General features: G+C 49.9%; 1 protein-coding gene across 5 annotated transcripts in view; it reads right to left on the reverse strand.

Annotated features, from left to right (window-relative positions):
- Positions 1–15,185, reverse strand: part of ASAP1 (ArfGAP with SH3 domain, ankyrin repeat and PH domain 1) — a 269,830-nt gene that overhangs the window by 49,529 nt on the left and 205,116 nt on the right. For 3 of the 5 annotated variants that reach the window (XM_028533939.2, XM_036031426.1, XM_028533937.2), the window contains exons 9-12: positions 11,064–11,139; positions 9,876–9,962; positions 3,917–4,017; positions 1,313–1,382 (exon numbers count right to left, since the gene is read on the reverse strand). In XM_028533939.2, the coding sequence (XP_028389740.2) occupies positions 1,313–1,382; positions 3,917–4,017; positions 9,876–9,962; positions 11,064–11,139 (334 nt within the window). Of the gene's footprint in view, positions 1–1,312; positions 1,383–3,916; positions 4,018–4,802; positions 4,812–9,875; positions 9,963–11,063; positions 11,140–15,185 lie in introns of all 5 variants that reach the window. The other 2 variants (XM_028533938.2, XM_036031427.1) reach the window with 1 other exon arrangement.

A 15,185-nucleotide genomic window follows, 5' to 3' on the forward strand; every position in this document is an offset into this window, starting at 1 on the left:
AGGGGACAACAGGGGACTGCCTGTGGGGGCTGGGGGGGGAGGGGGTGGAGAGCAATGGGGGAGAATTGCTCTCTCCCCCATTTGCTCTCTCTGTGGGAACTGGGACAACTGTAGTAGAGCAACAATACAAAATAAGTAAATTACATAAAAGCAAAAAGAGAGAAGGTTACAGAGGATTCAGTGAAATAAATTGTATGAAGGGTTTCACATGAAGTGTTTAATAAGTGGTACTTCCTTTCCTCCTCAACAGAGGGCAGTCTAAACACGACTGAATGATGAGAAGCTGCCAGGGCTCGAACTGCTCTCAGCTCACGTCTGCTGTCCTGTTCCCCACGAGTGCTGCTCGAACCGGAGGACGGCCCCTGGCTCAGGGGCTGCGGCTTACCCACGAGCCTCTGCTCCACCCTGGGCCCCGGCTCAGCCTGCAGGTGCCTGTGTCCAGACTCAGAGTACTTTGCTGTTTCCATTCCCTCGATACATTTTCCATTATCATTTTTATGAATAAAAAAATAATTTCTTGCTAGTTTCAAAGGGCAAAATTGTGATTTGTTTTTACTGCATATGTCTTTGACTGTCACCAAGACTGAACCTATTTTGACAAGTATACGGATTTTGTCGAGACAGGACTTTTAGTTGGAAATGGGTGCTACAAAAGAAAAAGAAAAATTCTAGACAGATTATAGACATCAACTATCACTATGTAACATGCATGCATGTACACTAATAATCTGAAGACAAACAGAACGTAAGTGTTAACAGCTTAGCTATTTCCTTCCTATTCAATTGCCTTTATGACTGAAAAGGGGGAGTCATAACGGAGGCAATTTTATTGTTCTCTGTTTTATTTATATACCCTTTAACATAAATGATGGACTTTCTGAGTAATTTAAGTCAACAGTAACAATAAAAAAGACCGGACATATTTACATGCATTGTCTCACTTCCTACATGACATTTTTCATGCAAAGAACATCTCTTCTGTCATCTTTATAGTTCAACAAACCAGGTTTTCTCCACGAGCAATCATACTTCCCAGAAGAGGAGACTATCAGGTAAAAGGCGACCTGACTTGGTCTGAGAGAACAAAAGGTGAAAAGTTCCGGTGGAGCGACAGATGAGGCAGGACAGACACCACAGGACAGAGACAGACCAGCTTCTCTCGAGAAGAGTATCTGAAGCTGTCTGACCGACTCCACACCTAAACGTGCTGGGGGACCATCCCACGCCCGTGACGCCACGTGCCTGCTAGTTTCTAGTCCACGTGACCACAGGCAGGGCCGGGCGGCGTGTGAGGACGGACGGACGCACTTACCGTGGCGTGGGAGATGGTCAGCATCCCGTTCTTGACGGCGCACTTCCTCCGCTGCCACACTTTGCGGATCCTGCGGAGCAAGGCAGACGCGGCCGAGTCAGTGCCGGGCTGGCGCTGGGGCATGTGCAGCTACAGGGTGTTCTGCGTGACCGTCGTTCCAGAGCAAAACCACCCCCAACCCCAAACCCCAAACCCCCGCGAACCAGAACATTTTGGTTGCCTTTCGTTAGCCCAGGTGGAAGGTAATTCAGGGGAAGGCAGGGACGAGGACGCTCCCTGCAGCACGGTGTTGAGTGTGAAAGTGGAAACCAGAGACACAGCGGGCACCTGACCGCAGGAGAATGAACGCGTGTATTATATTCATTCCTGGTTACATTCACACTGCACGTGCTCGGCAGGAGTTTCAATGAAGAAAGTGTGTGTGAGTGCACAGACCTGCACAGATTCCTAAAGCATACTGTTGACCGAAACAAGCAAATGGTTTTAAGGTAATTCAGGTGTGATCTAGTGTTGTTGGGGAAAAACTCAAGACATTTCAGACGCATCGTATCTAAAGTTTCTGTGGGCACACACACACACACACACACACACACGTGTGCATAAATGTGCAGACGAGGCCCTGAGAGAGGCGCACTACGCCGACAGAAGACCCCTCTCCGGGCAGGAGCCTCCGACCTGTGTCAGGGGTGGTGCTGAGAAGGTTTTAACCGTGTCTGGGACTGCTACACTTTGAACGTTTTGGTTCGATGATGCTGACAGGATGGAAAGGACCACACATGAAGGATGCAAAAAGCCAAGGAAAACCAGTTTCAACTTGGAAGAACATTTTTTCCGTAAAGCTTCAGGTACAGGTGAGGGACTGCGTGTGGCGGTCTGGCACAGGGGTGGCAGGTGCAAACACGCTAGCTGAGACCATTTCCGTCAGGGGAACAGAACTGTCCAGGAACAGCATCCTCCAGGCTAGAGGCTGCACAGGCCTCCTGTTGCCATGGAAACAAACAACATTCGAGGAGGCCATTGTTGCTTCTCCCAGGCATTAAAAACAGCGTCACCTTGTGGTTCTTTTTCCTTCTTAAATCAGTCTTAGAACAAACCTGCCACAACATGAACTTAAGTCCAACTGCAAACGCAGACAATACAGACTTCTTGAACGTGTAGCTGTCAGAAGCCTAGCGTGCCCCAGAGCCTTCACAGACGGCACTAACAATCGGACACCTTCTGACCTGAAGTGTTGCACACAAACTGCACGCACTGCTCGAGATGCTCGTCCCTCCTCCCCCAGATCTCCGTTTGGATCATTCCGTCACGTCTCCAGCTCTCCACTCCAACATCACCTCATCAGAGTCTCCCCGACCGCTCCCTGTGACAGTGAGCACCGGTCCCCCTTGCCCCCCTGTCCCTGCCCTGTATCCCTCCTCTGATTGCTTCTTCTTTCCAGACAGCACCTGCAGCCATCCCCCTCCCGTACGTTTCCTTCTTCACTGTCTGCCTCCCGGAGAACGGAAGCTCAGACAGGACGAGGACTCTCTGCTGCTCCGTGTCACGCCCAGTGCCTGCGACAGCGCCTGGTGTGGACAGGACTCCCGGGAGATACTTGTTGAATGCAAAGTAGAATGATGAACAAAGCTGACGGTGACCCCAGAAATTTATGGGAGACATAGCAGCAATTTTAACAAGTGAATGAAAACAAAACAAAAAAAATGGATGCTGCTGAGATACAGTCAAGGAGCACATACCCACAAGCAATCAGAAAACAAGAAGCTTTTTAAAAAGAATGCCAATTATTCAAGTGAAAAATTAAGGGAATAAGTAAACTCTATGTATGCACTTATGGTGAAACAGGGTCACTTGTTCAGGCAGCAGGGAGAGGGCCAGCGTGGCAGGACCACAGAGGCAGATGACCTGAGATGAGACTGGAGGACAGGCAGGGGCAACAGCAGCTCCAGGCGACGGGAAGCGGCTGAGCACTCCAAGGAGGGCACGACCTGCCGTGCTTGACATTTTTTTAGAAGGCTAAGCCGGGTGCGGTGTAGCAATGAACTGGAGAAGGGGACAAGTGAGTGGCAGGCCCGGAAAGGCCTGTTAGGGGGCCCCTAAGGTAGTCCAAGACAGATGGAGGTGACTTAGGCTAGGGCAGGACAGCAGATGGCAAGAAACGCATTATCTCTTGTTAGAAACGGAAGGGGCTGTTGCTGAATCGCTGTGATGTAAGAGGGAAGAGAGGAGCCACAGCTGAACCCCAAGGCCAGGTGGGCTCCCCAGGCAGAGAAAACCCGCAATGAATAAAGGCAGAGGCAGGTGAGCAAGAGGTCAGCAAGGCGCCCGCATGCTTCATGGTCTACTCGGTTCCTGCCTCCTAACACTGTATGTCACAATTCACAGGTGTCACACAGGGACCAGAAAATGATGACTGCTTCTTCCGAAGACAGCAGGTGAAATCTCGGACGTGCCCTAGGAAAACCAGTGCACTGAAGGTATGAAGCGAGTGCATTAGAAAACTCTAAGTGTGCTTTCCTATGTGAGAGGTGGGAGAAAGTCCGTAGGTGGCTAATGCTCAGGAGGTGCGCTAAGGCACACGGGGACATGGGGCTGGCCTGTACGTACCCGTCACTTTTCTTCAGCAGGTACCCCTTCTTCTCGCTGCCGTACTCCTTATTGCCCTGCAGCTGATGCATGCTGTATCCCGCCTGCCGGCTCTGAGAATCCTAGGAAAGACGAACTGCAGATTACGCGCATGCCGGGGACGCTTCTCAAGTTCCTGCCTCTGTTCTGCCACTGCGCGGGGGCCCATGGGTGTGGGGTTAAGAATTATGGAACTCTAAGAGTGGCCAGGTCCTTGCCTTTATTTCAGAGGAGGAAGCTGAGCAAGTAAATGATTGCCAGAGTCGAAACCAAGTTCAAGGCAAACCTGGGGTCTGGGGCCCAGGGTCCAGGGCTCCTATTTCTAGTTCAGAGCCCAGCTCTACGGGGAGACTACTCTATTTCCAAATCAGCTCACACTGGCAAACACGGGAAGGGCTGCAAACACTGAAGCAGACGGCAGAACAAAAGCTCATGCAACCTGAAAACAAGTACCCTTTGCCCCTTCACACATTCTGCTGAAACACCCCCAGTGAAAAGTGCGCCTTCTGAGTAAGGTGTGAAGAACTGTTACGAAACTTGTTTTGTAACTAACTAGTGCTCTGCACGGTACACCTGTAACCGTGCGTCATATTCAAAATGGTGATTCTATTGCCGTGACGGGTGTATTACGTAATGAAAAGGGTGACAAGGACCAACAGAACCACAGAGATGCCGAGAGGCCTGACTCAGCATCAGTACCCCAGGGCGCCTCCCACTGGGTGTAAAGGCTGCACGACCGACAGTGGCCACTGGGGTGGGGGGGTGGCGGAGGGAGGGAGTGACTTAATCACAGGGAGCTGTTCGAGGACACAGGGGGCTTCAGACACGGACATCGGACAACACATTCTCAGAAGAAGTAACGACTTACTCTCCTAGACTTCGATCAGGAAGGGCAAAAGCAACAGAGAGAAAAGGCAGAACATTGGAAAACAGAGTTAATTTCATTGATAGTCTTATCGCTCATAACGTAAGCACTTTTTATAACACAGGGAAAATATCGTTATAGAGGTAATGCTAAAACGAACACACCCACAGATATTTAGAACCGTGACGCACTCGGGCACAGGGAAATGTCTGTGCTGATCAGGCTCCGTTTCAGGTCGTCTGCGTGGGAACGGAGGAGGGGCCGAACGGAGGAACAGGGCACACGTGTCAGCCCGGCAACACGGCTGACAAGCCTCGAAGTGCGTGCACAGGGGACACCTCGGCAGACCCATCTCAAATTGCTTAGAGAATCTAAAAGCAGCCACACATTTCAGGAAGTTTCTTTCTGTTCTGTTTCGCTGAGCAAAGGGAATACAAGTATCCAGTTGGCAGCAACACTTGAGGTGTGAAGGTGCGGAGGCAGGACGCTCGAGGAGCCGCTGGCCGCCTCCAGCGGCAGGTGTGCCGCCCGCCCCTGGGCAGCACGACCGCTCTGGGGCCCTGAGGCGGGACCGTGGCCCCTCACGGCTGCTCTGCACACACTGGGGCCTGTGCTCCGGAGCACGACCTGAACGCCTCCCAGCCAGGCACCAGGAAGTACTGGGGACACTGACGGGGACGCCACTGACTGTGAGGTGGACACCCACTGTCCCCTCTTATCATGCAGGCTGAGAGAGCTGATGCACCTTTCCAGGCAGCTGAGTCTGTGCTCCACAGGCCACAGGCTACAGTGTCTTACCCTGAGTCATCTCTGTCTTTAACCGGCCAGACTGCCTCCAGCTGAAACACCGCAGGCCCAGGGCCTTGGACGCCAGGGTGACCGCCTCGAGCTCCCTCCCCGACAGGTGCTCCCTCCCCGCAGGTCCTCCCCGCCCCCCCCACAGGTGCTCCCCCCCGACAGGTGCTCCCTTGCTTTCTGGAGGGAGGCCTGAGGGACAGGCAGAGGGCAGCCTTCCTCCACAGGGGGCCTCCAGGACAGTCCTGGTAACAACAGTGGGGACACAGGCGGCTTTTCTGAGGGAGGCAGCGATGTGTCCGTAACACCAACAAAGACCAATCAGGACGGAGACTGGACGGGGCTGGAGGGAGCCAAGGCCTGGGACAAAACACGAGGCCGGGCACTGAAGCCCAGGTGTTGTCGGCCCGAGCCCAGTGGAACCAACCGGGTCAGCATCGCTCAGCTACGGGTTTGGACCCGGGGGACTTCGCCACAGCTCTGCCTCCAAAACATTAAGGACAAAATCTAAACTCTCCCTGGATAGCAATTCTTGTGAAAAGCAGGTCTCTCTCTGTTGGAACCTTTTTCATTGAACTAAACTCTTCTATGGCCCACACGATTCCTGGTCCGTTGCAATGCTTTAAAATGATGCCTCTCTGACCTTAACCCATTTGTTAACCTTTAAAATAAATTCTAGGTTTTGAGAATAAAAGTACTCATATGTTTAACAAGAATTTAGATGCTGATAACTTAGCAAAACTATTATGTTCTATAAATATACTAGTAACACATTCCTTACGTATATTTATTACAAGCCTAAATAATCTCTAAATTCTAAATACCAAACAGATCGAATAAGCTTTGCTTTCCATCAGACAGAGATGCTTTTAAAGGTAAAGAAAATGACTGAACTCTAGGCTGTGACCGCACAAGACTACCCCATTAAACTGAGGAAGGAGGAAGCAATGTATTTCAGAAGTCTAGCACCAACAATCCTAAATTAACTACTGATAAATTTTATGGTGCAAGAAAATCACACAAATTGTCATTTCTGCAGTTTAAGAAAAAAGGGTCATTCAGCTTGCTTAGCACGGCACTCTAGATAAATGAAAAGAGGATTTTCTTTTCTGAGAATGTAAATTTTGGAGGACCGTGAACGCTAAAATAATTAAAAACAAAACAAAACGGAAGGAATGAAATAGGTTCTGAATCCTCTGCCAGCATAATAAAAATCAACGTGTATTCAGGAAAGAGAAATGCAAATGAAAATATCATTCAGGCAAAATAATACAAAACTAAACTTCTACAATGAACTCCCAACCTTGGAGAAATTCCATGACGGGAGCCAAGAATCACTCTAAGCTGCAGAATGAAACTATGGCATCATGTTTTAGTTCAGTTTCCCATTCTCTATTAGCAGCACAAATTACCTGGCTTTCTTATTAGAAACCCTTGTAATGCATTATTAAGGAGAAAACAACAGACCTCTTAAAACTGCAAGCAATTACACACTCACTGATTTCATGGGGTTATAAATGTTCCTGGCACCCCATCTAGAGCTAAACCCCAGTTAGAGACGCTTCCCGCCTCTAATGGAAGGTGTGAACGGAGCGGGCACAGGCGTCCCTCTGTTCCGTCTCACTAAATGTTTACAGGGTAGCTTGTGTGCCCGGCAACGTGCCAGGCGCTGTGAAGACAGCGGTGGGTGACACCCAGGATCCACCAAACAAACTGCAGGCCCAGGACAATGGGCTACTGGGAGAGACTCACACACACAGAGCAGGGACCTTCACAATGATTTGTGGACAGCACTTTTAAAAATAAAATATTTTCGCCCTGGCTGGCATAGCTCAGTGGATTGAGCGCGGGCTGCGAACCAAAGTGTCGCAGGTTCGATTCTCAGCCAGGGTACATGCCTGGGTTGCAGGCCATGACCCCCAGCAACCGCACATTGATGTGTCTTTCTCTCTCTCTTCCTCCCTCCCTTCCCTCTCTAAAAAAATAAATAAATAAAACATTAAAAAAATATTTTCAATCCGAAAAACAGTTATATAGCAGAGAGTTCCAGGGAGGTTAGGCTATTATAAAAGCTTAAGATAATCAATCCCACAGAGTATCTGCCACAAATCAATAAAGAGTTTCGTTCTGGTGATTAAAAAAAACCAAGTCTACCAAAAATCTGGAGGTCCAATTTACAGCTCGAACTTTCGAAGCTTCCTTGCAAGGAGTCGAGTGAGAGCCTGGTTGGCGGGGTGGGGGGAGTGAGGCTGTTCAGTGATTTCCTGGGCGCCTTGCTCTCCCGGGTCATTCTTAGATGCCTTCACACGCCTCTGGAATTCTAGCGCAAGGGTGAGAAATCTCTGGCCACAGCCTCCTTTCATATGTAACGGAAGTCCTTAAAAATCATGACCTTCTTGTGTGTATTGCAATGAGAGGTGACAGACAGCATGAGAATGGGCAAGGCATGCTTTGAAAGATCAATTTTACTTGTAAAATGCTCTGGACAGGGTGCTCATGAAAACTCATCATTCATTAATCTGGCATGAAGTTAAAATCAGTCCAGCCACGTGCACTTCCACACGTACACACTGCTTTGGCTTGTACGCAACTTTGTCTTTTAGTTACTAGCGTGAGCAGACCAGGCTGGTCTCCATGCAAAACAAAGGAACTAGAACAGTTTTTTTTTTTTTTTCAAGAAAGCTTCCATTCATAGGAAGGAAGTAATCCTATGTGACAAAACAAAGGTAGGAAGTAGTTAATATATACCAGTCAGTACGAAACCTTGCACATTTCTCCCCAGACAGGTCGACCTCTCCTCCTCACAACCTGGGTCTGTCTACTGCTCTGGCGCTGAGCAATCCCTTGAGGAGACCACTTCTAGGACCTGTGCACCAGCGATAAGCACCCTTGAGGAGACCTCTGAGATGGGTGCAGACGCTGGCTGGGGCTCTCTCTGCATGACGTGACGTGGGTGCACCCGTCAACCGGCTGCCCCCGGCCACAGGTGAGCAAGGCCCCGTGTTAAAGGGCTGGGCTTCTCTCCCCTCCCAAACCCAACACGTGTGTGACGACTGGGAGCCGCGGAGGGGAAGGCTGCAGCCACTCGGTAAGGAGCCTTCGGGGCTGCTGTACAGGACTCAGGACTGCTGGGCCAGGCCTCCCATGCCGGAGGGGGTGTGCCTTGTTGTTTGGTGTGCCTGGCTTCATTTAGACTTGAGAGCCCCTTTCAACGATTTTAGAAGTTTATACATACTCTGCCATGGTGAGTTAATATCATGAGGAATTAAAAATGTAAATATTGTGTTTAGATATTACACTTGAACTCAATGCATAATCATTTCATAGTATAAATAGGCATACTTTCACCTTCTCCCATGTAACAGTTGGTCTCACTGTTTACTTTACCCTTAGCACCAAGTCCACACCCTTTGGTGAGCATCCAAGGGGTCCCTTGTCAGGTCTGAGTTTTCACCCCAGAAACTGCATCTTACGCTTCCACCCACCTTACTACCCCAAGTGTCGCCGGCTGAAGAGGCCAGGCAGTTCTGTCCCTGAGTCCTTCTGGCTTCCTCTCGCCCGACAGCTCTCTTACAGCATCCACGCCACTCTCGGTACGCCTGCTCACTCATGCGGCTGACTCGCTCTGCTTTCTCCCAGGTAATGACCCCTTCACGGAGGGACTAACGCTTACTGCCTGGCACAGCGCAGGCACTAATTACGTGTCTGAACAACAACTGAACAAATGAGATTTATAATTAAGGATCTGTGTGTGGTCATCTAACACCTACCACGCTGCCTAGACTCCATCTCAATGCCCATGGGCTGTTTTGCCTTCATTTTCCTGACAGGGCGTGGGGGGGTGGGGAGTGGGCGAAACCACTGTAGGATTCTGCCTCAGACTAGTTCTCTGTTTCCCTGGCACAATGGGACAGGCCCCAGCTTTGGCTGCCTGCACAGAGAGACGAGCCGAAGAGGACAGGGGTGTGCCCGTCCCTGCCTCTCCTTCCGTGGTCTGGGAGCGCACACTCCTCCTGAAACACACGTCAGCAAAGCCAGGATAAAGAGTCCGGCCGTGGAGCTGTAGCTCGGGGCTCAGGACGCCTTTTCCAGAAGACGGGAAGAGAACTAACACACAGCCTCCACCCTGGGCAATGGGGTGGGTGCACACTTGTATCTGTCCCCACAACCACCCTGGCGGGGAGCTGTGAACATCCCCAGTCTGGCAGAGAAGGCAACACCAGGGCCATGGCCACGGGCCCGCCTGTGGGGTCAGCCCTGCTGGAAACACAGAGCACCTACTTCTTTCTGATCGAGCTGGAGAGAGGATTTGATTAAGTCTCGGAGTGCGGTGAGCTGTTTCTTCTCTTCATCCTGTGTCTGTTTTATCTAACGAGAGAAAAAAATTATTGCTGTCACCATCTCTTGTACACGGATGAACAGAGTTTAATTCACCCAAATACAGCACTCATCAAACAATTCAATGACGTGGTGCATTTCCTGACTCAAATCCTTCCCATGGTCTCGTTGTCGATAGGAGAGGTATACTTTTCTTACCTTAGGAAGGGACCACTGAGTTCTCAAATTAGCAAATAATGCACCCAGGCTAGATAATGACCTCAAAAGTTCCACTCCAAACCAAGTTAAGAAATATCATTGAGTTCTGCTCTTTCAGAAAGTGGCAGCGAGAGCACCACGATGGGACAAGGGGGCCGGCAGAGAGCTCTAAGGACCACATCCGAAGGGCTCACAGGTGTGGGACGGTTCTTGAAGTACCTCCACGAGGGCAAAGGATTGTTGCAGTTTTTAAACGTGTGGCACTTAATCATAACCAGAGGCATGTTAACTACTGAAAGAAAATCAGAAAAAATACACAGCCACACACTTTTTAAAGTTATATAAAGATGCAGGGTATTAACTGTAACTCTACAACTGTATTTGAGCACATGCAGTTGCACTCATAAAACACACTTTTAATGTTATTCACTGCCAAGTGGTTTATGGGAATCGAGGTTGACATTTATATATATAATATATATGTATCTGCATTTAGTTTTTTTCCTCAAACGTTTTCCTTTTGACTTTGTTATATAAAAGCAAAACCAAGACATGAAGGAAAAAACAGAGGAACTATAAAACAAGCAAGCTGAAAGAAATCCATAAACCTGCCTACCTGGCGACAGTCCCCTAATTTTTATCCTGTCACCGTCGACCGCCCACGATGCCACAGAGGCCTGGACAGAGCATCATCTAGAAGCAGCCGTGAGACCCTCCTCCCTGCTCCCCCCGTGCTCCCGGAACCCCCTCTGGAATATTCCGGCACTGGTGATGTCTTCGGAGAAATGGACGGTTTGTCTCTCTCCGGGTTTACGCTAACACATCACTGAACTGGTCGTCTTTTTGTGACTACTCTTCTAACACGAATTTCACACTTATTGGTACTTAGCGACAGAGCAAGTTACAATGCATGTATTTTTAGAAAGAACTTACGTTATATAGATCAGCAGCCAGTTTCTCAATGTACTGTTTCAGTTTATCAGCCGTTTTCAAGCCATCTTGAAAGAAACTACGACGAAAAACATCAGAGATTTACCAGCCGTGTAAAAAAATAAATGAACCGTAATTACCTGAAAACCCCCCGCACGCGTACACACGTGCCCTCTGCCACGCATCTGCACAGAACCCATCTAAAGCGAATGTCGGTGTTTCACAGAGACACGCCGACAAACACGTGTGGGCTCCACTGACACGGGCTAGCGGGCACCGCACAGAGGACGCAGATCACAGCCGCTGTCCCAACACCGTGACTCCGTCACACGCAGGCCCACCCGCACCCAGACCAGCCCCTCCTCGCTGTGCCTCATTTCAACTCAGAAAGAGGGAGAGGCGCCTTAACCAGCGGGGTACCATGGCATTGGACTGGACACTCGAAGGAGAGAGAGAGGGGATGGGACCGGAAAGAGAGGCCGGGGAAAAGTCAGTGATCAGTCAGTCCCCCGCAGGTCCCTGCGCCCCAACACACATGTGGAATGCAGGACGCCGAGTGCACGGTGCCGATGGGTCTGGAAAAGCTGTGTCCCACCACAAGTGTGAGAGGGTCGCCTTGGCTCACCCTGATGGGTAACGTGCACTGACACTGGTTGAACACTCACCGCGTGCCAGCACGCTCGGCACTCCACCCGAGTTAATACATGTTTCCCTCACAACGACCCTACTGCGTTTAATGAGCACTTAAATCACATCGTCACTCCAAAGGGGGGAAACTGAGGCACAGAGTGAGCACACAGCTTGCCCGAGTCGCTCACACCACTCACTAGTCAGTGGCAGGAACGGGATTCTAGTCTGGGTTCTGATCCCGACGCCCCTGCGCTGGCCGACCCGGGGAAGACATCTCCCGTCTGAGCGCGGCCACTCGGGGGCCCCTGTGCTTCAGGGCTGGGAGCTTGCCCTGCTGTGCTGAAAGCGGCCCCACCACAGGCTGTTTCTCAGCACACTTTATCGGTGCTGCTGTCGCCCCACGGAAGGACGGGCTGGATGAGGACGAGGGCTCTCTTGTGCACATCCCAGTGGGCCCGGCACAGAGCAGATGCTCGCTCGGTTAGTGGTTAGACTGAAGCACACCCAGAATTTTCAGGGAACAAACTGGGACTCATATACCTCTCTTTAGCTGAATTTGTACAGTCAGTGGTAACTCTACAACAGTGTCGGAACTGGCCGTCAGAGTAATTACTGAAACCCTCAAGTTCGCAAATTCTTTAAGATTCACGTCTTCGGCAGGGAACCCTTATGAGGCAGAGAAACGCTATCTTAAGAAGGGTGTTTAGTGACAGGGATGAGAGAAAAGAGGGCTCTTTGGTGAACCACTGAACTGGGAAGCCACACTTAAACCCTTGTATTCCAGCACCCAGGCTTTCATCGTTGCCTGTGGGGACGCAAGTTAAACCTGGTGCAGGGCTGAGTAACATTTATTGTTTGTTCTGGCCCCGAATACCTTTCCGGTTTTATCTCCCACTGCTTCCCTTAAGAGCTCTGGGCTCTAGCCGTGCCACACTGGTTCTAGCCGCTCCCCTGGCCTTGTCACGTGCCGCTCCCTCGGGCTGAAACGCCCTTTCCCGCTGTGCTTCCCTGCCACACTCTCTCTCTCATCATCTTGCCATCATCTTGCCACTCCGCTCATCTGCAACCTCCCCAAGCAGCTTTCCCTCGTCCTGCCAGTCAAGGGGTTGGCATCTTTAAGCTTGTGCCCAGGCCTAGGTACCAGCCCTGCTGCAGCTAGCGAGGCTCTGCGTGGAGCAGGCCATCCCTGAGCCTGTCACAGGTGTCTCCCACGGTCACCCACCCCGGAGGCAGAACCCATCCTCCTTAGAACCAGCATCTCCTACTAATCAGGGAAATATGGCCGCCCAGTTAACCACGGCAAAACCAACTGTTGTCTCACACTGCACTCCAGTAGCTTCTGGGGAAAGGCCGGGAGGCGGGGCACTTCAGCGTTAGACGGACACCGTCAGGACCTCTTACACCAGGAGAAGGGAGGGCTGGGTGGCCCGAGGCTGGAGGCCAGGACCCAGGCCGGTCACGTGGCTTCTGTATCCAGGGGCGCGAGCAGCACAGCTGACACGTGTGAAACCACTCAGCGGAGTGCTGCGTGGTGAGGATGTGCTCGGTAAACGCTGGTTTCTTCGCCGAGGCTGCACACGTTTGTTATACGAGGACTTATTTCCTTCCCAGAGGGACAGAGATTCTTTGAAGATATTTTTGTAAGGGTGTTTCATTTTCACTTTCAACATGAAGGGAATTTAATCATGGTTTTTTTTTTTTTTTAGAAGGGAGTTTAAATGAGAATGCTCTAGATCTGTTTTCCAATATAATGTTTGCCACCGGTCATATGCAATTAATTTAAACAAATTTAAAATTCGGTTCAGTTGACATGCGGCTTGTGGGTACCGTGTTACACAGCAAAAAATATCTACATTTTCATCCTTGCAGAAAATTCTATTGGACGTTAAGAATAAACAAACTGATATTTAAACAGCATACAAGAAATGTTATAAAACATATATTTTAAGGAGAAAAAGGTCACTGTTTTAGCAAAGGTCACCTTGAGCATGGCTCTGTGGGGGACATTGATAAAAATAGTTATTTTTCAGTGGTTCAAGCAAGCAGAAAGGGGGAAACTCCTACCAACTGAAAGACTGAGAAAGACCCAAAGGAGCCGGGATCCCTTGCTCCTCAGGGGGATTTCCGTCGCTGAGACACTCGTCCTGATTTCTATCTAACACACGTGTGGGTGGGACCAGCCTGTCCCCATCTCTGTCCCCATCTCTGTCCCTACTACCTGTCTTGATGTGGCTTCTTTAGTTCCCTAGTGGCAGGATTTCCCACTCAGTCCGATTTCAGGCCGTTCTGAACGATCGTGGTCCTGTAGTTCCGTTGTCATTCTGCGTGGCTGTGGGAGTAGGCAAGTACTGTGTTTCCCTGGGCCGCCATCTTGGCCAGAAGTCTCCGCATTCTCACCCATACTGATTCTCTGTTATGTTGTCACTGTTACTTTTCATTATAGCCATTCTGGTGGGTGCGAAGTGGTTACTGAATTGTGGTTCTGCTTTGCATTTACCTAATGACTAATGTTGACCATTTTGGTTCACGAGCTTTTTGGCCATTTGTGTGTGTGTGTGTGTGTGTGTGTGTGTGTGTATTTGAGAAATGGCTAGTCAAAATCTTGGCTCATTTTAATACTGGGTTGCTTATCTTTTTGTTGTTGAGTTGTAAAATCCTTTATACATTCTGGACACTAAATCTCTTACTTGATAAGATAAATGATTTCCACATTTTCTCCCCTTTTGTGGATTGTTCATTCAACTCACAGAAGCTTTAGACTGAAGCCTTATTTATTTATTTATTTATTTATTTCCCTTTGGTTTCTTGGGCTTTGTCTGTTCTGACACATTTTTACTGCACACCTATAAAATGAATGGCATGGCTTTGCGCAAACTACTCATCCTTTCCGAGCTACAATTTCCTGATTGCTCTTGATAAATGTTAACTATTATCATCCGTCAAATGAAGGAAAATACTGTTTGTAAGTGCTCTTCACTCTGCAGAGCATAACGATGCTTGCGAGGTGGTGGAGGAGTGGGTGAACACTAGGGTGATATGTTTGTTTTGAAAGCAGCATGTTACTGAAAGCGAAGAGTAATTGGTGTGGGTGAGCCACAATGGGTAAGGAAAAGTCAAAAGCTCTTCTTTTCTGCTCCCTCTTTCCCCCCATTCTGGCTGCTGCATGCCCGCTGAGGTGCCGCGACTCCACGAGGGATTGCCGGAGCACATCTGCCCGCGAGTGCCGCCTGACTTTGGATCGGAAGTCCTTCTGGACAGGAATGAGGACTCAGAATAGGAGACTCTCTCTTCTCAATCCCAGTGGATGCTTCACAGGCCCGCTGGATGTCTGTGATGTGTGGGAGGGCTTGACAGAAGTGGGAAAGGGCAACAGTGGTCCCCAAACGAAAACAGCACTGGCTTCCCGCTGTGACGAAGTTCTCGGGGTTCAACCGGGGGCTGGCCGAGGCTGACTCTCATTATTAACCCAGTTCTGCTGCTGGATGGCTTTGAGCA

Source organism: Phyllostomus discolor, chromosome 7 (genome assembly GCF_004126475.2).
Source record: "Phyllostomus discolor isolate MPI-MPIP mPhyDis1 chromosome 7, mPhyDis1.pri.v3, whole genome shotgun sequence".
NCBI lineage: Eukaryota > Metazoa > Chordata > Mammalia > Chiroptera > Phyllostomidae > Phyllostomus > Phyllostomus discolor.